This window comes from Puma concolor, chromosome E3 (genome assembly GCF_028749965.1).
Source record: "Puma concolor isolate L17-30 chromosome E3, mPumCon1.1.hap2, whole genome shotgun sequence".
In the NCBI taxonomy this organism is placed as follows: Eukaryota; Metazoa; Chordata; class Mammalia; order Carnivora; family Felidae; genus Puma; species Puma concolor.
This window is the reverse complement of record NC_141682.1, coordinates 41,924,343-41,947,346: the sequence shown is the minus strand read 5'-3', so window position 1 is coordinate 41,947,346 and position 23,004 is coordinate 41,924,343. Positions and strand designations below refer to the sequence as shown.

The 23,004-nt window shown below is 63.3% G+C and overlaps 1 protein-coding gene across 5 annotated transcripts in view; it reads right to left on the bottom strand.

The window, feature by feature from the left end:
* LMF1 (lipase maturation factor 1) overlaps window positions 1-23,004 on the bottom strand; it is an 88,901-nt gene that overhangs the window by 2,625 nt on the left and 63,272 nt on the right. For 3 of the 5 annotated variants that reach the window (XM_086691678.1, XM_086691677.1, XM_086691681.1), the window contains 2 exons: window positions 21,039-21,104; window positions 10,364-10,531 (listed from right to left, as the gene is read on the bottom strand). In XM_086691678.1, coding sequence (XP_086547804.1) covers window positions 10,364-10,531; window positions 21,039-21,104 — 234 coding nt within the window. The remainder of the gene's footprint in view (window positions 1-10,363; window positions 10,532-21,038; window positions 21,105-23,004) is intronic. The other 2 variants (XM_086691680.1, XM_086691679.1) reach the window with 1 other exon arrangement.

Genomic DNA, 23,004 nt, shown 5'->3' with positions numbered 1-23,004 from the left:
CCAAGTCACGCGGGAGGGGGACGAGGCTCTGGCTGCTTACCCGGAGGTTAGGGGTGGGGGGCGCCTGTGCGGTCACCCCATCCTCCACAGCCAGCGGTCCCCGAGGCACATCCTGAGTGACCACGTACAAGGCTGGCCGGGGCCTGGGGTGCCTGCTGGGATAGCGTGGCCGGCCTCCACTCGGGTTCGGCTTCAGTGGGGCTGGACCGCCGGCACGCTGTCAGCCTGAGCCGGGGCTGGCCACCGTCCATCCCGAGAGGCTGGTTCTGCTGCAGGGTCTGGGGTGACCCGGGGTCTAGGAAGTCCAGATGTGCTTGGGGAGAAACCGCCACCGGCTTTACCACTTGTCTGCCGACTTCCCACTACCCAGGCTGTGGCAGTTTGCCGATAGGGCTCATCCCTAAAAGCAACTTAGCACCTTGGCTGTGAGAAGTAAGGTCACAGAATCTCTGAGCGGACGGAGTGCCAACAGCCTGGGGTTTTCCCCGCACACCCAGCCTGTTTCCCGGCGAGATGCTGGCTGTCACGGCTGCATCCCAGCCAGCAATGGGGAAAGTTCCTTCTGGCAGCTGCACATGTTTAAGTTGTTTTAGTGACTTGAAAATAATCAGGCCTGATTACAGCCCTGTCAGTGGGCACTGGAGGGGGAGGGGTGGGGAGGCTGCTGGGCCCGCACCGCGTTCACGGACATGGGGCCGCGAATCCGGCCTCAGAGACCCACGCCGCCCTGGGCCGCACGGCTCAGCCAGACGCGCCCGACCCGAGCGGGGAGGGTCCTGTGAGGCCGGTCCTCCGAGGAGGCGCCGATGCCCTGGGCTGCCGCTCCCTGGGGATGGACGGGTGCCCTCAGAGCGGCTCGGACTCGGGAACCCGGCAGGAGCAGGCGGCCAGGGCAGCAGCCGCCGTGAGCTTCTGGCAAACGCGCGTCCTTACTTTCTAAGTCCGTTCTCTTGACACAGATGATAAAGGCGTATAGTTCAGGCTCTTGACAAATGCTGACTCTTGTGTAAATCACCATAAAACCTAGAAAGTTCCACTCCAGATAGTCCCCTGGTGCCTGTGTCGTCTGCCCCCCCACCCTATGACCTGTGAGCTGACCTCTGCCTTCTGTCACTCTGCCTGTCCCCGAACGTGGCAGGCACGAAACCTCGGTGTCTCGAGACCCGCGGCCACGTGTGCAGCGGGGCTCGGGCGTGCGGGGCCCAGCAAAGCCTGCAGGGTCTCGGCGTGCCCCGCGGGAGCAGTGCTGGGGTGTCCCTGTGGGGCCTGTTAGACGTGCGTGCGTTCCCGTCGTTTCCAGCCAGCAGACTGCTTCTGTCGGGGCATCGGGTTGCAGTTGACATTTTCACAAAATTACAAGTGACTAGTTTTTTAGAAGCTTTACAAGCAGTGCTCTGTGTGTCCTGAGACGCATCCCAAGAGACGCCTGGTTACTCTGGGGCCACACGGGTGTAAACGTTACGTGTTTAGTTGTGAATTAGCTTCTTGCATGTGGGGTGAGGCTGGGCACTCCTCTGCACCCAGACCCCGTTGTAGGCCGGCGGCCCCGCTCGCACCCAGGACCTGCCCTGGGATGGCCGCGGCCCGCAAGTCCGGGGGCGGGGGGGAAAGAGGGGGCAGGGAGGCAGGACGGGGCAGGAGTTGACACGTCCACAGGAGACGAGCCGCCTGCCGCATACGCCCCGAGGAGACGTGAGGATGGGAGTGGCCAGACGGACCTGCTTTAGGAGGGACTTTGAGAAAAAGAGGAAGCCAGAAAGCAGCAGAATCGGCCCAGAGGCGAGAAGAATCCGAGCCGGTCATCCGCACACATGAGCAGATGGACAGACCTCGGCAGCGACTACGGCCTGGACAAGCCAGTGGCCGTCACCAAGCCGAGCAGGCCGTCTCCCCGTGCAGCGACCTCACCGTGGGACGGCCCGGAGCGGGGCGTCGAGGTCAGGTCTCCCCGCGTGGCCCGTGGGTGCTGGGGGCCACTCTGCCTCTGCTCTTCTCTGTGGCGGGCGAGTCCCAGCTGACTCCCCAGCCCCTTATTTCCCAAGTTGTGGTTGCAGCCGGTCCTGGTCCTGGCGACTGGGGAGGAAGGTGGGGTCACAGCCGCCAGCCTCAGGAGGCTCTGGCAGGAGGAGCCGTGCTTCCTTCCAGCGGGTCTCAGCAGCTTTAAGGATGAGGGCACATCACGAGGTGGGACGTGAGAGGCAGGGACTCACGGCTCTCCCAGGAGTAATTCTTGGTTCCGAGCCCCTAGATGATTTCTCCCCCGGGCCTTGGTCCCAGCTGGCAGGTGCCCTGGGCACACTGGGCTCCCCCCGCAGTGTGCCGCACACGGCGTCCTGGTCCCCCTCCTCCAGGCGCCTGACCTCCGGCGCTGGTCTCTCTGGGCCCGGGGCCCCGGACACTCTCCCACCCGCATCAGCAGGTGACTCGAGGGGAAGCTGTGCCTCCTCTCTGCCGTCTTGGCCGTCGGCAGCTGCCTGCGTCTTCTGACAAAAGTCGTGTTTTCCGTGCCGTCGACTGGGGGTCCACTCTGTCGGGACCCCGCGGGGCTGGCGGGCTCGGTGCAGCTCCGGGGCCGCGGTGCCAGCAGAAGCTCCCTCCGCTGCTCCCTATGGCTCGGCTGCCGCTGAGACGGTGAGCTCTGCCTCCTTCCCCCTGTCCGCACTGGGGTGCGTTCCCAAAGTCCTCTCTGGCTCAGCCAGGACACCGGGGCCCACCTGGGGAGGCTAGGTGGGACGTTTGCACCCCTGCCCCGCACAGCCCGGCAGCCGCCCTCTCACTGCTGGCCGCCAGCACACACCTCTGCCTACAGACACTGCGCTGACCTTCGTAGTGCCCGGGGACATGGCCCAGGGGCTCCCCTCCAGGCGTAATTGGTGGAACCTGCACAGGTACCGAGGCCCAGTCTCGCCTCTGGTCCCTCACGGCCGCCTCTGAGACCCCAGAGAAACCCGGTCCAAAGCCGCTAATCTTAAAGGAGCCTTACTGGCAGAGAACGTTGACGTTCTCCAGTGTGTCAAGGAGAATGAAAACACCAGGGGAAAGGCAGGGGGATTCTGCTGAGATCTGAGTGGTGCTTCAGAAGGCAACTTGACAAACCCTCGAGGGAAGGGGGACGGGCTGAGCAGCATCGGGGGCTTCCTGCTGGACTTTCCAGAAACCCCCCGAAGGGGAAGGACTCCCGTGTGTCAGAGTGAAAGGGGGCCAGGACACCCCAGTGGAGCAAGGCACAGGCTCCCGGGGCTCTGGCGGGCTCTCGTGTCCCAGGCTGAATGAGCAGTAAAGACTGTGTAAAGCGTTTAGACCGAAAGATGTCAAACACGCGGCAGGACAGGTGGCGTGTGGAGTGGCAGGCTGGAGTCGGAGTGGCACGGGGCTGGCCGGGTCGGGGCTCGCCCGCTCGCCACGTCGGAACAGAGGTTGGGGGAGCAGGGTGGTCGCACGGTTTCTCGACAGCACTTGGCACGTGGGAGGCAGATCACCAGGGTGCAGCCATGGGGTCTGGCCCCAGAGCTGAGAACTGGGCAGAACCACGTGGCCCGGTGTCCTCCCCGAGTTCCGTCTGTAAACACCCAGACCGAGGACGGGGACGCCCCGTCCTGTCTGCCTCCCCGGAACAATCCGATCGCACGCCCTTCCTCCTGTTTCCACCGAGTAGAGCCTGACGGGGACGGGCCGAGGCAGAGGAATGGTAGCTGGCATCCCGCCATGGCCTCCTCATCCTGGAAAAGTGGGGTCAGCCTCTGGGGCCCAAGGCCACAGCCGTCCTGCCTTCTCATCGCTCGGCAGCCCCAGTGGCATCTGGGCGACGGGCTTCTCCGGGCTAAGGGCCCGAGGGGCCGATATAGTGCGGCAGAGGGACGGCGGGGACAGAGCAGGTAAGGCGGCCGTCCCGCAAGCCATGGCGGCCAGTGCCGCGGCACCGCTCCGGCCTCTGCTCTCCCCGGAGGCACTTGGGCGGCCTCAGCACAGGGAGGGAACCCCAGGGGCGCAAGCCTGACTTCGGGGAGGTCGAGGTGTCGGGCGCTCGCCACACGAGCGCTGCAGGGATGGCCCGGGTGCCCTCGGGCCTGCCACCACTGAGTCACGGGCACGTGGAAGCTCACACGGGGAAAAGAAGCCAGGCACCCGGCAGAGACCCTGGCGAGGCGCAGGCCCTGCGAGGCCCAGACCAGCCTTGCAGCGAAGGGTATGTCCCACCTGCCCGGGACGGAGAAACGGACCCCTGAACAGTTAGCCGCTCGTCAGGAGAGAACTCAGCACTGAGAGGACACTCACTAGCACGGCCCGTGGTGGCCGGCGTCCGGTCACCTCTGCAGACACGCTGCCACCACTGGGATGGAACGGGAGTAGAATCACATGAGAAAATCTGCAACGAGGAGGGAAGAGCGTTGAAGCAGTTACTGTGAGTAAAGTATTGATGAGAAAACGTCATCATAATTAAGAGAACTAGGAAAACTACGTAAAAGAACCAAACGCACTTTGAGAGTTTAAGAGGTCACGTGAGAGATGGAGAATTTACTGCAAGGACTTAGGACAGACGGACACGATAAAAGTCCGCCAAACTGCAGGAACAGAGCAGGGGCCGCCTTGTGAACTGAGGCCCAGACCACCGCCGACCAAAGTGCAGCCCCCAGGGGCACGGGTCTGTCATACCCAGGGAGGTGTGACAGTAAGAATATCAGGAAGGCAGGTGCAAACATTCTAATTTGACGACAATGCTGAGCACACAGATGAGAGGAGCCCAAGGAAACACAGGCGCGCTTCGGTTGTGGGAGCCTCACCAGTAGGCTCACGACGCGAGCAGGAGCCGGGGTCGCAGCGGTGCGAGTCCACAGTGGAGACCCCTGGGCATCGTGTGTCGGGCTCAAACTCCCACGTGACAGAGCGGTCCTGGAAGGTGGCCGGAGTCCAGAGCCGGCCGCGGCGTGTCGGAGCGCTGTTCCAGCAGCACAGCTCCCGGGAGACCTGGGTCTGTGCCCTGGGGGGTGGGGGGGGGGGCAGAGTCCGCAACGGCCATACGTGCGTGAATTATTAAGTATGTCTTAAATTTCCTTAAAGGAGAGTCGTTCGGGCAACAAACGACTCTGGACCGTGGCGTGGCTGCCGAAAGGAGGGCTGCTGGCCCGCAGTGGCGACGGGCCGTTCGTGCTGACCACTGGCCGCAGCTGCAGTGCCCGGGGCGGGAAACCTGCGGGTGGTTGCCGGGGGTGTGACGGACCCTGCTCTTCCCGCCTCTGTGCCAGATCGCCGGTGTTTTCCACTTGAGTGCCATCAAGAGGCTTTGCTGGCCACTCCCTCTGCCGTGCCCTAACCTGAGGCTTCCTGGAGGGGCAGACGGCCCAGGCCACGGGGGCCCACAACCCCATCGGCCCAGAGTGAACTGGGGTTTGGTGGCCACGCCCGGGCGGACCCTCCCTCCCCAGCTGCTCAGCACAGGCCGGGCGATCTCCTGTGGGGCCCTTGCTCCTGCTGCAGACTCCCGGAAGAGGGGGACGTTTGCAGCCAGCTGCCCCCTCGCGCGTGATCCCCAGAGGCCCCGAGGCCTTGCCTGAGGCTTGAGACGCGGGCCGCCTTCTGAGGCTCGCTGGTGCCCCTGTGTGGCACCGTTACTTTGGCAGCTGGGGGCTCTGAGTCTGCATCTGGGGACACGGGTCCTGTCAGCCCAGACCCGGTCCTCTGCCTGGTGACCAGCGTCTCCAGCCACAGGTGAGAATAGGGGCTGCGTGGGACCTGCCCCGGGGAGGGCCACTGCTGAACAGCTTGCGGGGAACCAAGCGGCTCTGCTGCGGGTCACGGTCGGTGGCCAGCCATCCCACCCCTGGCGCCACCTCCTGGCCGTTGGGCTCCCAGCCCACCCCCGCCTTTGGAGTTGGGATGGGGCGTGGGGAGGCTCTGCCCTGATGCTTCCCCATGGGCCACCCTCCTCCCGCGCAGGCCATGGAGAGGAGGAAATATCAGGAAGAGGCCCACAAGTCCATTATCCAGAATGTTCTGGCCCCACAGGCTTCTGACAATTTTGTCTGGGTCAGAGCTGGGGAGGATGTGCTGAAAGGCTGGCAACAGGCCCAAAGTGACCAGAGGCCTGGCTGTCCCTTGGTTCCTATCTTGGTGGGTCTGAGTAGGGCAGTGGCACAAACCTGTTTCTCACCTACCTGCACCCCCCCCCCCCCCCCGCCCCGCACTGGTCGCCCACCTGGGGTGTCCTGACCCGGAGAGCTAGGGTGCCACAGAGCACAACGTTGGGTAAGAAGTCTGCTTCTGACAAAGCAGCAGGAGCCCTGAGGCTGCAGAAACGCACGCTCCTGGCTCACTCCCCTCGTCCCTCCTCCCATCCATCGGGATGGTTACTTTTAATAAGAAAAAGGGAATTTGGCGTGTGTGGCCCCAGCGTGCTGAGGGGACACCACTGCCGCAACCTCTCCTAAGGGACAGTGAACGGATCACACTGTGTTTACGGCAGCAACGGAGCCTGAAACATGCCTGCAGGTCACCTTGAGGGCTGTGGGAGACCAGACCTGGGCCGGCAGCCCTGCGTGCTGCCCCCCCGGGGGCCAGAGGGAAGCCCTGGAGAACACTCAGGACGCTGAGCCGTGCGCATGGGATCCTGGGCTCGGGAGACGCTGAGCAGGCGGTCCGGTGATGCAACAGACACCAAAGGAAAGGGGTTTCTGGAACTCCCGTGCCGGGCTCTCAGCTCCCAGTCTCGGAGAGGACACCCGTGCTTGTAGGTGACTTGCTGTGGCCAGGACCCCAACTCTGGCTCAGGGGCTGGGGGAGGCAGCTCTCTGTGCCCGCATCCCCGGTGAAGGCCCCCAGAGTGACACGTTCCCGATTCTGCCCAAAGTCCTAGAGACTGGAAGGAGCAGGACACTGTGGGAGGTGGAAAAGACGGGTGTGGGGTGAACGACTGGTCTCTGTGCTGACCAGGAGCCACTTGCCTGGCAAACCCCCACTCCCACGCTAGGAGGCGTGCCCCCCTGCCAGGGTCTCTCCCTGAGGCTTGAGGTGGCAGAATGTGGGGGGGGGGGGGGTCCGGGACCACGCGGTTCAGCTCTCCTGTCGCCTCTCGCGTGCACCTCTCCAAGGAGACAGCGGACCGGTGGCGTTGCAGAACCCTCCGGAACAGCTGTGTAAACTGAGCGTGGGAGGAGGTGAGCATGCTCACATCCTCAACCCTTCCCCGAAGGGATGAACGGAAACAAACGGAACCAGAGACGCCCCTCAGTGTGTCGGGTGCGGAAAGGAGCGTGGCCCCCGTCAGGACGACGCCGAAACCTGCGGGTGGGCGTGCCCACAGTGTACCGCTCGCTGGGGTGACCGGCACACCCGCTCCTGCCCCGAGACTGCACCCTGCGGCCCCCCAGCCTGAGACCCCATGCTGCCTGGGGAGGGGGCCGGACACGTCGCGGCTGGACCAGCTGGCCATCCGTCCTCCCTGCTCCAGGGAGCTGGGGCCCGGCCCCGTGGGGACATCAGACCGTGCCTCGGAGGAGAGCCGCCGTGCTAGCGTTCTGCTGCCTTGTCTGGCGCACGGCATGGCACTAGAAGGGGGGACACTGGGGACCTGCCCGGACTACAAGCAGAAGGGCTGGTCTTACAGAATAATGCCCAGAACTGCGGGTCGGGAAGGTCCGGCTCTGGCCTCCCCTGCCCCGCGTTCCTGTGCCATCGCCGCGTGCCGTTACGCATGCGGGCAGCAGAGCCTGGAACAGGGTCGAGGCCGGCCACGTGGCCCGAGACCCTCTGCTTGTAGCGGAGACGCTGGTGCCCCAGGCCGGGATTCAGACCTGCGGCCCAGCCGGGTGCGGCAAGCTGGCGCCCGTCCTGACGCAGGACTCCCGCCAAGCACTCTGCGAATGGACAAGGGCACTTCGAGGGCCCTGGTTCTGCGGGCAAGTGAGGATCTCTCAAATCCCCCTCTCAAGGCGCTGAAGCCTCTCTCCGTCCGTTCTCACCCGGTCAAGTAACGGGACAGTGTGCTTTCCTCTTCTACTTGGCACACCCTGGCTTCGGGGTTTTGGAGAGAAAGCAGTAGGGTGCAAGCTGGTCTTGCGGGCCCAGGCAGGTTCACAGCCTGGAGAGGGTCCCGTGGTCCACAGCCCGGAAGAGCAGCCGAGGCGGTGGCTAATTAAGGCCCCACAACGCTGAGCGGTTCTCTGGCACCATGGTAACCCTGACGCCGAGCGGGCTGTGCTGGCCAGGGTCCTCTGAGTCGCCTTGGAATGGGGAGGGGGAAGTTCTCCTGTGGGAGGGGACAGGGGAGCCCACCGGCCGGGCATCCTTGGACAGCGGAGGAGGGTCCAGCACGAGGTGGCGCCCACACTGGCGGACGCTCTCAGGGATGCTCCAGCCTCTGCCCGAGGCCGCCTCCTGCTGACTTGGGGCCGTGGGACCACGGGGCTCAAGTGCGCGTGGGGCAGGCGTGATGCGCAGTGCCCCTGCCGCATCAGAGGGTGGGGGAGCAGGGGTCACGGGCCCGGCCACGCTCATTGTGACCGGGGTGTCACATGAATGCCACAAATTCACGGACAAGGGGACCCTCCGCACTCAGCTTTTCTGTAAGTCCAAAACCGTTCTAAAAAAGCGTATGAATCAAAAAAGCAGAGCCACCGAAGCACTGGAGGGCCGGAGCAGAGCCTGGGTGGCCGTGGCAGCAAAACAGGGAGGAAATTCAGACTTTTCAGTCTGTGCAGAGAGCACGCGTTCAACCCGCAAGAAGCCACACGTGGGACTCAGAAATAATGGAACAAAAATAGTTCAAGAAGGCTGAAAGGAACAAAAGGAAACCCAAAGACGCGAAAACAAGTCCAAAAACACCAGTTGAGATACGTGCACTTGTGACTTGAGAGCGTGTCTTGCCTCCGCTCGGGAAGAAACCTCTGTGCTGTGACCGATGGCCCAGTTCCCAGGAAAACGTTTGCTGCTAAATCTGCCTTCGGGACAAATGCAAACCCGGCCTGTCCAGCAGCCCCCCAGGTGCCGCCTCTGCCCCGTGGCCGCCTGCCCTCGCGGAGCTGCGTGGGGGGCGGAAGCGCCGTGAGCGGGGCCCGGACGGGCCGCCACTGGCGACGGACGTCATTCCCTGTGGCCACGCCAGATGCACAAGGATACCGGCAAGTCATTCCCAGGGACGTGTCGAAGTACACGTGTGGCAGAGCCGCGTTCACCCGAGGACGTGAGACTGGCTCAGCGTTCGCGGCCTTCGTGCGACTCCCCGTGTCACAGCTTATGGGAGGGGAGGCCCTCTCCCAGCTGCTGGACAAAAAACCGTTTGCTGAAATTCAGCATCCACTCGGGACCCGTAAAACCCAGAACAAAAGCAGCCGGAGCGCGTACTGCCTCAAGGGGTGAGCGAGCAGAGGGACAGGCGACGAGCGCAGGGGCAGTCGGACGTGACGGATACGTGCAAGTCAGCGCTGTGTCTGCACCCCAGCAGCAGAGAGCAACACGGCTGAGAAAACTTGCGCCGACAGGATCAACTCGAGTGATGCGTCCGGCAGGAAGCCACCCCGGTGGGTATGAGACGCTCTGCTGTGGACGACCCGCACCGCAGGCGCCGGAAGGCAGGGCCTTCGTGAAGGTGGCGGCTCTTGCCGTCGGATCCCACTCCCCCCGTCGGATCCTCACCCGCCAGAACGGCCAACGGAAAGACCGACCGGAGCAGAGTTGGCGAGGAGGCGGGACGAGCGGGGCTCACGTGCCGGAGGGAGAGGAGAGGACGCGTCCCGCGTGACGTCGCGCCCGCCTGGGACACGGACTCCCATTTGTCTGTGACGGTGAAAACCTGGAAACACCCCGGATGGTACAGCTGCAGGACGTCCGCACCGCGGGACACACTCAGTAACCGAGGGAGCACAGCCCAAAGCACACCGCCACCACGGCGGACCCCAGGGTCTGGAGCAGGACGGCCAGGCCCGGCGCCCCTCCGTCTGGATAGGTGTTCCCAGGAGCACTCTCACGCGGCGCACACACGGGACCGGTCGTTGTCCGCGAGGACAATAAATACGACGTAGGAATTGAAAGTCCCCACAGTGTTTTCCCTGGGGATCGACAGGTAGGTGCCCACGTTTAGGGAAAGGAGAGGTCCCGGATGGTCGGCGCCCCAGGGGAGGCAGGTGGTGGAGCCCCTGCCCACCGCGGAGGGGCCCCGGAGCCGGGGGTTGAGAACAGCTGTCCGCGTGGAAGTAGACCACCACCAGCCCTTTCCTCGGAGACCCGACGTGCAGCTCACAAGTGAAAGGAACCCCATAGAAGGCACCACGGAGGGCTTCCCGGTCGCACATCCTGGGCCATGTGCCTCGTTCCCCCAGCAGAGCCCGCGATCTCGGGGACAGTTACGGGGTGACGTCGGCCGTGGGCTCACCTGGAACAGGATCTGTAAGGCCCCGTGGAGGATGCACAGCCGCCGTCCAAGGAAGATGAAGAAAGGCACCACGAGCTCCAGGAAGTGGTTGCTGAGCGTCTCAAAGCGGTGGGCCCACCAGGGGGACTGGTGCAGGAGGTAGGCCATGGGGTTGGGCACCGGCTGCGTCTGGGGAACAGAAGCAGGCCCGTCAGCCAAGCCTGGAGCTCTGCCCACAGGGACCCCTGCCCACGCAGCACCCACCGGCGGGCCCAGAAGCACAAGGGGGTTTTTAGGGGAGGGAGAGGTCTGGGAGCATCCTGGCCGGCAAGGGCACAGGGGAGGCCGGTCCCGTGGCCCTTTCTCCAGTGGCTCACGTGCTGGGGGGGGGGGGGGGGCGCGGTACCGAGGACCAGCGACTGCTCAGGGTGTGCATCGCCATCCCCTGCCTGGTGTCCTGTAGCTTCTGACGCTGACCTATCGTGGTGCCCTGACGGTCCTGGTGACCTAGGAGCTCAGGTCTGTCCTGGCCAAAGGGAGGGGGCACCGGGGGAGCCCATGTTTCGGGCCAGCGCTCGCACGCGGGAGGTTTCTGCTCTGAGGCTGCCGGGGGTGGGCGTTCCGGCCCTGTGTGTGTTCCCGGGAATGGCCTCCGCACACGTGTGAGGGGGGCGGGTGTGCACATCCCACGAGGCCCGTGTGTTGACTCAGCCGCGGTGCTGGCCGCCCCAGGGCCCGGCTCACAGGCCCTGCGCCCCTGACCTCAGGGGCCCCGTCTTCCCTCAGACCCCTGGCAGGAGAGGAGGCTGGGAGCAGGCCACGCAGAAGGCCGTGTGCCCTCCTCACACACCCGCGCAAGCTCCACAGGTTCGAACACCAACCGGAGCCCTCGGATTCCAGGAAGGGTGCGTGGCCCACGATGGAGCGGGTGTGGGGGAGCCCGGCCCAGGCGAGGGGCCTTGCTCCTTCCCTTGCTGCCGCTGGGCATGCGCAGGCCGTGTGCCAACGCTCTCCCTCTCTCTCTCTCTCTCGAGGATTTGTGCTCACACTCCCTGCACGCACACCTCACATGAGGACGTCACCATCAGAGGGGGAGGCTGGGGCCAAAGGGACAGACGGATGAGAGCGGCGGGGCCGGTGCAGTTCCAGCTTTGAAACTCTGAAGAGGTTTCTGACACTAAAGGACTTACTCGTCACAGGTGTTTTAGGCCGGAGGAGGAAGTATTCGTCCGTAGCTGCTGCCGGGACCCCGCGCCCACCTGCTCCCCAGCCCCGAGGTGCCATGGCGTGGCACCCGTGTGGTGTGGACACCAGCACCTGTCCCTCTGTCTGTCGTGAGTGGGCAGAGGTGGGGATTGCTGGTCCAAGGACGCCGGCCACATGCTGCCCTGGACACGCAGGGTGGCGAGATCGGACGAGAGGCCGCGGGAGTGGGTCGCGAACACAGCGGCCCTCGGCCGCCCCGCTCCCTGGCTCAGGCTGGGGGCAGCTCCTGGCCGGACAACTGCCGGGGAAGGGCCACCGTCCCATCTGGGAACACTTTTCTTGCTTTCCATTGGACACACTTTCTGACTCAGAGAAAAGTCGGTAGAATAGGAAAGAGACTCCCTGAACGGCACTCTTCCCCCACCTCCTGTGCTTGGCCCCTCAGTACTTGAGCGTGAGTCACAACCAGGGACGGTTGACTCTGGTTCCTCCTGTTGCCCGGCAGGATGTGTTTAACAAAAGGCGACCCAGCCCCCAGACTCTCTAGACCCTCGTGTGAATCTTAGGACACAGACTAGCTCATCTGCAGGGTGTCCCTCACGGTAGATGTGGGGCTTGCACTTTGGGCAGGAGGCCGAGGAGGGGACGGGCCTGTCCCCGGGGGGCTGAGGGGACCATGTGCCTTAGCATGGCCGTTTCCACCTGGACCCGGTTAGGGGGTGTCGACCGGGCCGTGCCCAGCACTTTGGGGCTGTGGAGTTCCCCACCCCCGCCTGCATTCCAGCATCCTTTGCGGGTTCTTGCCAGAATCCGTGGCTCTCTTGGCCTCTGAGCCATGACTTCTGGGTCCGCCGTTCCTCCTCATTGGTCAGTTGGTGTTCCACTGCAAGGGACACCTGTCCCTCGGGCCCAGCTGCCTGTGCTGCGCGGGCACGCGGGTCCTTCGCCATCACTTACCGCAGAGACGCTCCTTATCTTCTGGCCCTGAAGACACTGCCGCCTCTGGTTCAGGTACGTTCCCTTCGATGGGAGCCCGGCCTGGGCATGCGTGTCACGGGCTCTGGGCCCTTTGGTGGGCCCAGCGGGAAAACCGAGTGTGGCTCCGTCCACACCCGTCTAGCTCACAGCTCTGCGTTTACACGTGTTCTGAGCAGACGTCTGCAGCCCAGGGCAGCGCCCCGCGGGCCTCTCCCCGTCCGTCCCAGGGGCTCTCAGCACGTGACACGTGTTCCCACCTGTGAACAAGAAGGGCGCACCTGCCCGCACGGCCTTGGGGCCTTGTTTACTCTCCAGGTCCCCCGGTCCTCAACCCCGGGTGCGGCCGACTCGGACCCTCCGTGGCCCAGACACGCGGTGGCAGGCGTGTGGGTGGGGCTACCTGGGCCCCTGAGCGAGTACAGCACGTGTGCCCAGGATGCGCCTTCCTCTTCACGATCACCTGGGGTTTACGGCCCACGGGGTCCCGCGGACAGGCCGCCCCCGGCCCCTTGTCCTTCACAGTGGACCGTCCAGCACTGAGCAACAAGCACAAGGAAGTCTCTTCTGCTGGGCCCTTCCAGACAAGCCTCGCTCACGGCCTCCAGCTGGTGACAGGACACGGAGACATGTTTCTACTTGGCCTTCAGAGAGGTCAGTCTTTCGGAAGTCACCGCACCAGGGGGTCACATCTGCTTCTCCGGAGGTGTGGGCCCTCCTGCGATCTGCGGGGGTCCTGGCGACAGCTGTCCGCCTTCTGGGACCCCCTGCTCCTGGGGAGTTGGGGGAGAGAGGCCAAGCTCCTCACGGAGTCACGCTGCAGGGAGAGGCGCTGAGCGTCTCATCTGTTCCTTCCCTCAATGTGCAGGTAGGAGCGAGCCCGAGGCGCGGGCGGTGGTCGCTGAAGTGTTTTCCCGGCAGAAACAAACTGTCTGGGTCGGGGGTGAGGCTGGCCAGCCCCCCAAGGCCCCGCCTCCAGGCCCTGCAGCGGCCAGGCCACCGTCCGCCGCCCAAGGCAGCCTCATTGTATTCCTGGCAGGGGGCGCCCAGGGCGGGGCTGCCCCCACTCGGGGGCGCCACGTCCTTTGCCACTTTTCATTTCTTGAACTTCGTGTTCATCTCTGGATGGGGCAGATTTCTGGGAACCGCATCTCTGGGACAAGGGACTGTTTCCTGGGGTTTTGTGAGTAATCGCATGTTCTCAGCAGAGGTCAGGCAAGACGCGTCTTCTCGGGAGGGCTGAGCTCGGGGCCTCCCCAGCTGGCAGCCCACCGACGCCACCTCTGGGTCATGCCCGCGGTAGCGGGAGCCTCGACAGGACAGTGGTCAGTGACCCTGTTGGGGTTTTGAGAAGGTTGTGACCTAAATTTGTAATAAACTTGGGCAGCTGTTGCAAATTCCCGTTCCTTCGAGTTTCTGTGACCTTACTTATCGTGAAGCAGAGACACATGCTCAGTAGAATCATCTGCCGCTTGGCGCGGCAGGGGGCAGCGGGTCGCCGGGGGGACGGGGCCCCAAGTCTGCAGGTGTGAGCCCCGTGCCCTCCACCTGGCTTCTCTGCCACACAGAAATGAGAACAAGTACTGTGACGGGTGTCCGACACCTCCCACGACAAGTCCTTGAGAGGATGGCTCTGTTTCCCAAGGCCCCACACCGCCGGCCAAATGCTCACGCTCCTCCCGTGCTTGGCTGTGTCTGGGCCTAGGGGCTGGGAGGGTCCCGAGGTCTCCCTTCTGCAAGGCGGAGACAGAGTTTTATTTTTGTTTGCACTGATGCTGGAAAAGACCACTATGTCATAAAATCCGGTTGTAAACCCTGGAGGTGGCTGGAACGTCGCACCCCATAAAGCAGTGGCAGGAGGGCCTGTTGTGCTCACCACCGCGGCCGCAGCTCGTTAGAGAATCGTGGCCGAGCGTCCGGAGCTTGGCCCAGCTTGCAGGCTGGGGGATGGCCAGCCGGGGGACCCGTGGGTCATTTTATAGCTGGGTCCCTTAAAAAGATAAATTTTTTTTAATGTATATTTATTTTTGAGGGAATGAGAGTGCACGTGGCAGAGGGGCGGTGGAGAGAGAGGGAGACGCAGAATCCGAAGCAGCTCCGGGCTCCGAGCTGTCAGCACAGAGCCTGATGCGGGGCTCGAACCCACGAACTGTGAGGTCCTGACCTGAGCCGGAGTCGGACGTCCAACCGACTGAGCCACCCAGGTGCCCCCCAAAAAGACACTTTTAAAAAGGAAAAACGTGAGGACAACACGAAGGGTGATGAAAACAGTTTCAGGATTTGGGGAAAGCGACATTCCTTCCTGTCGGTTCCCACGCCCTCCTCTCCAGGCCCTCAGTGAGAAGCGTGAGGACAGAAACGGCTTTTTCAGCCCTTTTCCCGTTTTAGGGACTACGAATTATGTGCGTGAGGTTTTAATGAGAAGAGGAACGTGTGTAATCCTTGTCTCAAGAACAAGTTTTGGAAAACCCTCGAGCTGCACGTACTCTGGTTCAATAGAAAACCCCGGTCGCACCATCACTGCCAACCCGGGACGCGCGCGGCTCACGGAGCCCGGGAGGTGAGGTGTCCGCCCCGTGGTCTCAACTTTGCATCTGTTTGTGGGGTGGAGGTGTGTCCCCTGGGGACACGGAGGCGTCTCCCTGGTGGCAGGGAGTGGACGTCGCTCGTTCCTGTCAGGAGAGGGTCTCGGTGACACCGGGAGATGTACCGTGTTCTCTCACACAGCTGGCGGCTGGCCTGCTGCGGGCCCCGACGTCAGGGCTGAGGGCTCCGTCCCTGGTGACGCCAAGGCGGACACGGGTGCCACGTGTGTGCTCATCTTGGGAGCTCAGACCCCCTGAGGCCGCCTCCGCTTCCCGCCCCGATGACGGGCGCGGAGAAGGAAACAAAGCGAGCTGCGCACACGGGTCCGGGCCCATCAAGAGCACGAGACCCCGGGGGTGGCCGTGGCGGCTCCGCAAGAACTGGGGGCTCTCATCCCGCCCGAGCCCGGGTCCCAGCAAGAGGGCACCGGAGCCACGTCCCTCAAGGACCGTCTGTCGAAAACGTCTTTCACCGACGAGGGGGAGACAGGTCTTCGGCTCAAGAGCCCCGCGGCAGCAAACCCGCACCACGGGGTGTGAGGGGCGGCCGCCCGGTGGAGGGAAAGCAGGTGGTGATCGGAGGGGCGCCCTGGAGATGCCGAGGGCTCGGACAGCCACACGAGGCTGTCTTTCCGATATAACGTGCGATCTCTAAAGGCCGATTTGACTGGACAAGAGCAGTAACGACGTGGCCTGTGGCTCCTATAACAGGACGCGTGCGACAGCAGCAGCGGGAGGCTCGGGGAGAGAGCGAGCGCGTCACTGTCCCGGTCCTAGCTGTGACGTACGACAGACTCCCACGGCAAGCCCTCAAATTACCACGGAAACGGAAACAAAACGATTGTAGCTAACGAGCTGAGAAAAGAGCTGGAAAGGGGTTGTAAGAAACCTCCGAGAAATCCAGAAGAAGTGGAAAAAGACACAAGAAGATGGAAAGGACAGCTGGGCGGAACAGCAAACCAGCAGCAGCCACGAGACCGCCGTGCTCGGGGACGGTGACGAACACACAACCGGAAGGCAGTCTGACCAGGTGATGCAACAGGGCCCAACGCCACACACTTCTCACGCGAGGACGCACGTGGGCTGACAATCACAGCGTGGAAGATATAGGCCACGCGAATGCCGCTGGCCGGGGGAGCATCGGACCCGCCTACGAGGGAGGGTCATTTCTTCCGGCCCACATATCCGCAAGTCCACGATTGTGGTTTCACGGTTCAGCTCCTCTCTCAATACTTGACGGGACAAGTAGACAGACAAAACACGGGGACACGGGAGACGAAACCCCTACTATCCAGCTGGATTTCACGAGCACTCAGCGAATACGGGACAGACACTCCTGCTTTAGGCTCCTACGGAACATTCACGAAGACCGTATTCTGGGCCACAAAACAAGTCTGAATACATTTGAAAAGATTCAAATCACATAATATATGATCTCTGACCATAACAAATGGAACTAGAAATCAGTAACAAGGACGCTTGCAAAGTTCTCACCTACGCGGGAACTCGGTTACACTAACTGGCCTCATAGAGTTGACACTCTAGTATGCGTGTCACTGATCTGATGAAAACCTTGGGGTTGTTACCAGCTTCAACTTGGGAAGACAGGGTCAAGCCTCGAGGCACACACGGGTCAGAAGCAGCCCCGAGGGCACGCGGCATGGGTCTGTACGAAGAAGGCGCAGCAATGACCTTCGTTGACCCTAAGGCCGCACCCCTGCCTCTCACGGACTTGGTCTGGCAGAGCTCGCCCTTTGGGTGACCCCAGGGCGTGGGCCACCACAAGCACCCAGCCAGGCGGTGTTCCCCTCCTGTCCCCAGTACACACAAAATACACTTCCTTCCTATGAAATCAGGAAAGCTGCCGGGGGACAAAGCCTCGACTCCCAACCCACGGGAGCTAACTAAGCCCCCACTTCCATCATGTTAACATTTGTAGCTTTCACAGTAATGTCAGTCTTGAGTCTGGTTCCTTCCAGATTTACGGACCGCTGTATTTAAGGGCGTTTGGTGACCCCCATCAAATTATGGTATGAACAGCTGGTAACCCAGGTCCCCAGGTGGCAGTTACAGACAGGACCCACTGGCCCGAGACCCAAACAGAAGTCTATGCTGGGGCCGGTGTGCGATGCAGGAGGAAGGTCCTGCTGTGCTTGTTGGGGGCGTTGGTAGAGCGGCCCCAGCTGTGCCCTCGGCTGTACCCAAGGCCGACGGGCACAGCCAGAAAGGGCGTGTGGGCCGTGAAAGACGCTGGTCACCGCTCGGCGGGCCGGCATTCACACGCGCAGATGACCGAAGCTCGCCCAGGGAGGGAGGACACGATGCCCAGGGTTTAGTGAGCAGCCCCCCCCATGACACCGCCCAGCCCCGGGAGGACGCCTGGCTGCCTGGGAGGGGCCGGAGGCTGTCCATCCCTGGGGCCCTGCCTGCCTCCGTCACCCCTGAGAGCATCCTGGCATGGCGGAGATCACTGGCACCCGGGAAGGAGCACCTGGCGTGGACCCAGGAGGCCGAGTGCCAAGAATGACCGTAAATAAACATTAAAAAAAAAATAAAAAAATTAAAAAAAAGTCTCCTGGGTGGCTCAGTCGGTTAAGTGTCCGACTTCAGCTTGTCATGATCTCACGGTCTGTGAGTTTGAGCCCCACGTCGGGCTCTGTGCTGACAGCTCGGAGCCTGGAGCCTGCTGGGGATTTTGTGTCTCCCTCTCTCTCTGCCCCTCCCCCACTCACACTCTGTCTCTCTCCTTCGCTCAAAAATAAACAAACAAACAAACAAACAAAAAAAAGCTGGCTTAGGCTCAGGGAGCAGCGGGAAGGCAGTCGCCGCTGGGCTGGGCTGGTGCTCGGGGCCCCGGGAGCGAACACCGACGAGGCAGTGCTCGTGTGGACGGCCTCACGCGCACTCGGAGGGGTAGAGGCCGGGGGGCCCCCGCGTGGCACGGACACGCCTCCTGAAGGGTCTGCTCAGGCATCGAGGCTCTGAGGCGGACCCCGCAGATGCCCTCAAGCCAGCCGTTCCGCCCAGGCGTGGAAGTCGCGCCTAGAAGCACAGTGGACGTGACAGGCCCCTCGGACGCGCCAGGGACCGCAGGACCTCACAGTCGCGGGAGCCGAACGTGATTTGTGTCCCAGGCGGAAAGTCACCTCTGCATGAAGGACTTTAGAATGAAACCGGTGCCGGCATCTACCAACTGCCTCCCGCGGCCTGAGGTGGGGCACAGACCCGACCCCAGAAGCGCTGCAAGTGGAACCTGGCGGGTGGCCAGCGAGGCGGGAGCCCGTGTGGCTGCTCAGAGACCACACCGCACGCCCGTCCCCGCAGCTGCGGGCAGGGTCCCGCTCAGGCGTGCGCCACGTCCAGGGTACGTCCGGGAACTAAAGCATCGTAAAGGTTACGAGTTCAGATCCCGACTCGTTTGTTCTGGGCAGAGAGGTCACGGGGGGCCACTACCTGAAGTCGTGCTGCTCCGCGTGGGGTGCCACCATACCTCGCGGCCACCCTGACAGGGAACAGAGGTGTCGGCAGATAGACAGCATTTTCCTTTCCTCCCTCGCTGAGCGCCTAGCAGGGAGGCCATCCCGGGGCCTTTCTCGTGGACGGTTTCACCGTGTAAGAGCCCGTGAGCGCGGGGGCCAGGGCTCCTGGCACCTTCTGAGGGACGGCTGGCTTTGCTGTGGCTGCTCAGGGCCACCGTGAGACCCGCAGGGACCGTGGCTCATCCTGGAAGCGTCCATGGAGGTCACCCGCTCTTTACTCTACCGAGGCTGATGACACACATGTAGGGGCCCTGCCTGGGCCCTCCTGTGCTCTGAGTCCACCAGGAGCTGCGCCCAGGTCACTGGAGGACGTAGACGGGACACCGCGGGCCTCTCCTGTCGGCGCTTGGGGCTGGCAGGAGGTCTGCCGACCCCTCCCCCCCCGCTGGCCTCCGGCTCACTGCCCGGTCTAGGGAGGCAGAGGCTCAGCCCCCATGCTGATGGCACTCCAGGTTCTTGTCTTAGCCGGAAGCCCCTCCCTCCCTTTCACCTGTGTGCCTGTCCCCCCACCCCTGCCGGTTCCCCGGCTGTCCCCTGAGGGTCCCTCCTGTGAGCCTCCCGCCAGCAGTGCCATGACAGTGAATGAGCTGCCCTCTCTCATCCCACTGCCACCTGCCACCGACTGGGGAGTCCAGGTCACCGAGGACAGGCCGTGTGGCCCCCATCCTTGCTCCAGGCACACAGACAACCTGACGGGGCTCTACGGGCGGCAAATAGCACGAGGGGTCCCAGTCCCCACTCCTGACCTGTGTCGGGTGCCCTCACCCCACCTAGCTTCCAGAGCGTGGGGGAACATGATCCACTAGGCAAAAGCTTCTCCTAGACAGTCGGGGTGCTTCTGTCCCTGCAAGAGACCTGACCTGGGGGCACAGGCTCCTGGTCTGCGACAGCGGCACTGCAACCAGGGCCCCAGGGCAGCCGCTCCCTTACACCCTGGATTCCACTATGATCGCTGAGCCAAGACTTGGCCTGTCCTAGAAGATGGACTCCCAGCGGCCTTGGCCTCACACCGACATCACGGCTGGCTGGCCCCCTCCTCAAGACGTGGGTCACACGCCCCCCGTCTGCCCAGATCCCTTGCAGGGCTGGAGAGATGCAGGAACTCTGCCTCCCTGCACCTGCCTCCAGCCCTTCTGACACCTCGCCCACCCCGCGTGCAGGCTCGTCCGGCCCCTCCCTGCTGGCTGAGGCTCCTGCTGACATAGAGACTGGAGTCCCGGGTCCCGCCTCCACTCTGGTCAAGACCTGCAGGCACGCGACGGCAGGTGGTGCCGCGGGGACTCTGGCACATGCCACCTGTTCCTCCTGCTCTGACTCCCTTCCTCTGCACACAGCGGGCAGTCGCGGGGACGCGGCCGGACTGGCTGGGTGGCCCCAGGGGTCCTGGCTCAGCCCAAGGGGCCCCACGCCGCCTCCCTCCTCAGAGCCAGGAACATTTACTGTCTGGAGCTGTGTGGCAAGGTGGCTGCAGGACCCAGGGATGGACCCGTGGGCCCGTGGGCAGGAGGGGAGGGGAGTCTGTGGCGCATGTGCCCCGAGGACGGTCTCCTACCCCCATGAAATGCGGCACACGTGGGGATGTCCCTGCCCCAGGCTGGTTGACAGAGGACGCGAAGCCGAACGTGCCTGGGACTCAGAGTCGGCATCTACTCAACACGTCAGGACTGAAAACCCCCAAGGGGCGGAGGGCTGCAAGTAGGCGCCTCGTAAGAAGGGCAGAGCACGTTGCCTTTCCCGTACTGGAGCCGCAAGCCGGGAGCAAGAAACGTGGAAGGAAACGTCCCGACAGGCGTGCGCCAGGAGTGTCACCAAGAGGGACGTGGCACCCGGGAGGCCTTCTCTGTGCACACACACCAAATGCTCTCAGGCTAATTCATTCACGGGGCAATGTGGTCCCTGCCCCCCACAAACGTGAGCAGTCAGCAGGGACACGAACGTCCAGAAGGGCTTGGACCCGGGCGGGGTTCCAGGGAGGGGTGGGGGACGGGGTGCGGGAGCCTTGGAAACGTGGGCACAGCGGGACTGGGGCCTGCCCCCACGTCCGTCTGCCACGGCTGGGGGGCAGGGCGCACAGTGGAGCACCTCCCAGCCTGGGGGTGCGCGGGGCCAGCCCACCTGCCCGGAGAGGGTGCCCAGGCAGGACCGTGGACAGCGGTGGAGGGACCAGTGCCCAAGGGAGCGCCGGGCCCGCAGCCACGCGCACCGGGAGCCCCGTCCTCCAGGACGGAGCCCTCCCCACGTGCTGGGGCACTGCAAGCCACCTTGTGACCTACCCCTCACCCCCCACCCCTCCCGAGAAAAAAAGCAGGAGGGGGCAGCCCGTGAGCCGAGCCGTGGCCTCCAAGAGCCACACCTGTGGCGCGGCGGGCAGGTCCCCTGTGTGGGGCTCACCTCATAGTGGAAGTCCATGCAAGTGAGCTCCCGCCAGCACCGGTCCCCCCGGATCTTGATGAGGCCCTGCCAAGACAAGACAGAAGGACGTGAGCCGCCGCCGAGGACACGCAAACCCGCCACGGTGGGGCCGCCCAAAGGAAGCTTTGAGGGACAGAACTTCCCTCACACCTGAACCACGGACCAGAGAAGACATGAACGAAGCCGTACGAAAGGCTCGCTTGGGGCTTTTCTGTGACTAAGTCCCGTGTTACGTGTAGAAAACACCAGCTTCCTCCTACAAAGGCAGTTCCTTCTGTGCTTCCTGCAAGACTCAGCTCTCCTTTGCTTTAGATTTTTTATTTATTTATTTATTTATTTTTATTATTTTTTTTTTCAACGTTTTTATTTATTTTTGGGACAGAGAGAGACAGAGCATGAACGGGGGAGGGGCAGAGAGAGAGGGAGACACAGAATCGGAAACAGGCTCCAGGCTCCGAGCCATCAGCCCAGAGCCTGACGCGGGGCTCGAACTCACAGACCGCGAGATCGTGACCTGGCTGAAGCCGGACGCTTAACCGACTGCGCCACCCAGGCGCCCCTAGATTTTTTATTTTTTAAGTAATCTCTACACCCAACATGGGGCTTGAACTCCAACCGAGAGATCAAAAGTCCCAGGCTCCTCCAACTGAGCCGGCCAGGCACCCTGAAAACAGGTTTTCTGAGCATGACTGCAGGAATGCGGTTGGGAGGCTTTAAAAACGGACGGGTTGGAAAAGCCACAGGCCCTGGATCTGCATACGCTTCTAAGGATGCAGAGGAAGCTGGGCAGGAGGGGACATCTCCACCGCCCCCACGAACAGCAGGTCTGAAGCGTGCCCAGGGAGCGGCTCAGCTGCCGGGCACGCAGGGGAGAGGCCGTGCAGGGAGGGCCGCCCGTCTGCGGCCTCGGGGACCACAGCAGCTCGTCTGTCGGTCGGATGCCTCCAGCCCCGCTTTCTCTTGGGAACTCGCAGCTCCCTGCGGACCCTTCCTAGGAGGGGGCTGTCCGCTGCCGGCCCTGGAGACCCCGCTTGGGTCCCAGAGATTCTGCCGCGACGTCTCTTACATAACAGCTCGGTTAGAAGGTGAGAAGCCGCACCGACAGAAAGCGGGCGTGGGTTGCGGCTCCGCTTTCCCTCGTGACCGTGGTTTTTACAGCTGCAACAGTTCTGGGCCGAGTCCTACCAGCTTCACCCTCCCGCCTACCTCCCTTCCACCCGCCCGCCCGCCTTCCCACCCGCGTAGTCAGCACATAGATCTCAACAGGTCAAGCCTGGCGCAGAAGAGGCCTCGTCTGGCTGCGGTGGGGCAGGCACGTGGAGGGTGCCGAGAAGAGAACCCGGGCCCTGGAGAGGCCGGGACAAGCCGCAGGAGGCGTGAGGGGCAGAAATGCCAGGCAGCGGTGTGAGGGAACCCGGGCCGGCAGGTCTGGAGCTGAGCAGACCGGGAAAGGCTGTGTTCGGGAACTCCCAGGGTCCCCTTGGCCTTGGGGTCAGTCAGGTTCGGGTGGGGACGGAGTGGGCCAGAGAGGGACACGAGATCGGTTGACGAGGGGCCTCCGCGGCTGTCCAGGCGGAAGGACCATCCAGGTTGGGATGTGTCTGGAACATGGAGCCCACAGGATGGGTGCGGCATGGGGAGCAGCCGAGACCTCGGGCTGGCGGGCGGCAAGGACACGGTAACACCCAAAGGAGCAGGGATGAGAGGCGACACGGGAGTCCCAGTGACACGGGGTGGCCCTTCAGGCTTCCTGACAGACCGAGTTAGCATTGCTCCTGCCGTGCACGCAGGCTCGGTTTACAGATGGTCAGCTTGCACATCTGTCCCCAAGGGCTCCTAGCGCTCTGCTGTCCTAAGCCCCGACCCACTGCCGTCTCTGATGGGGTGCTGGGCTGGGGGGGGGGTCGCGCACACACCCGGCCCTCGGCCACCCTGGCAACCCAGC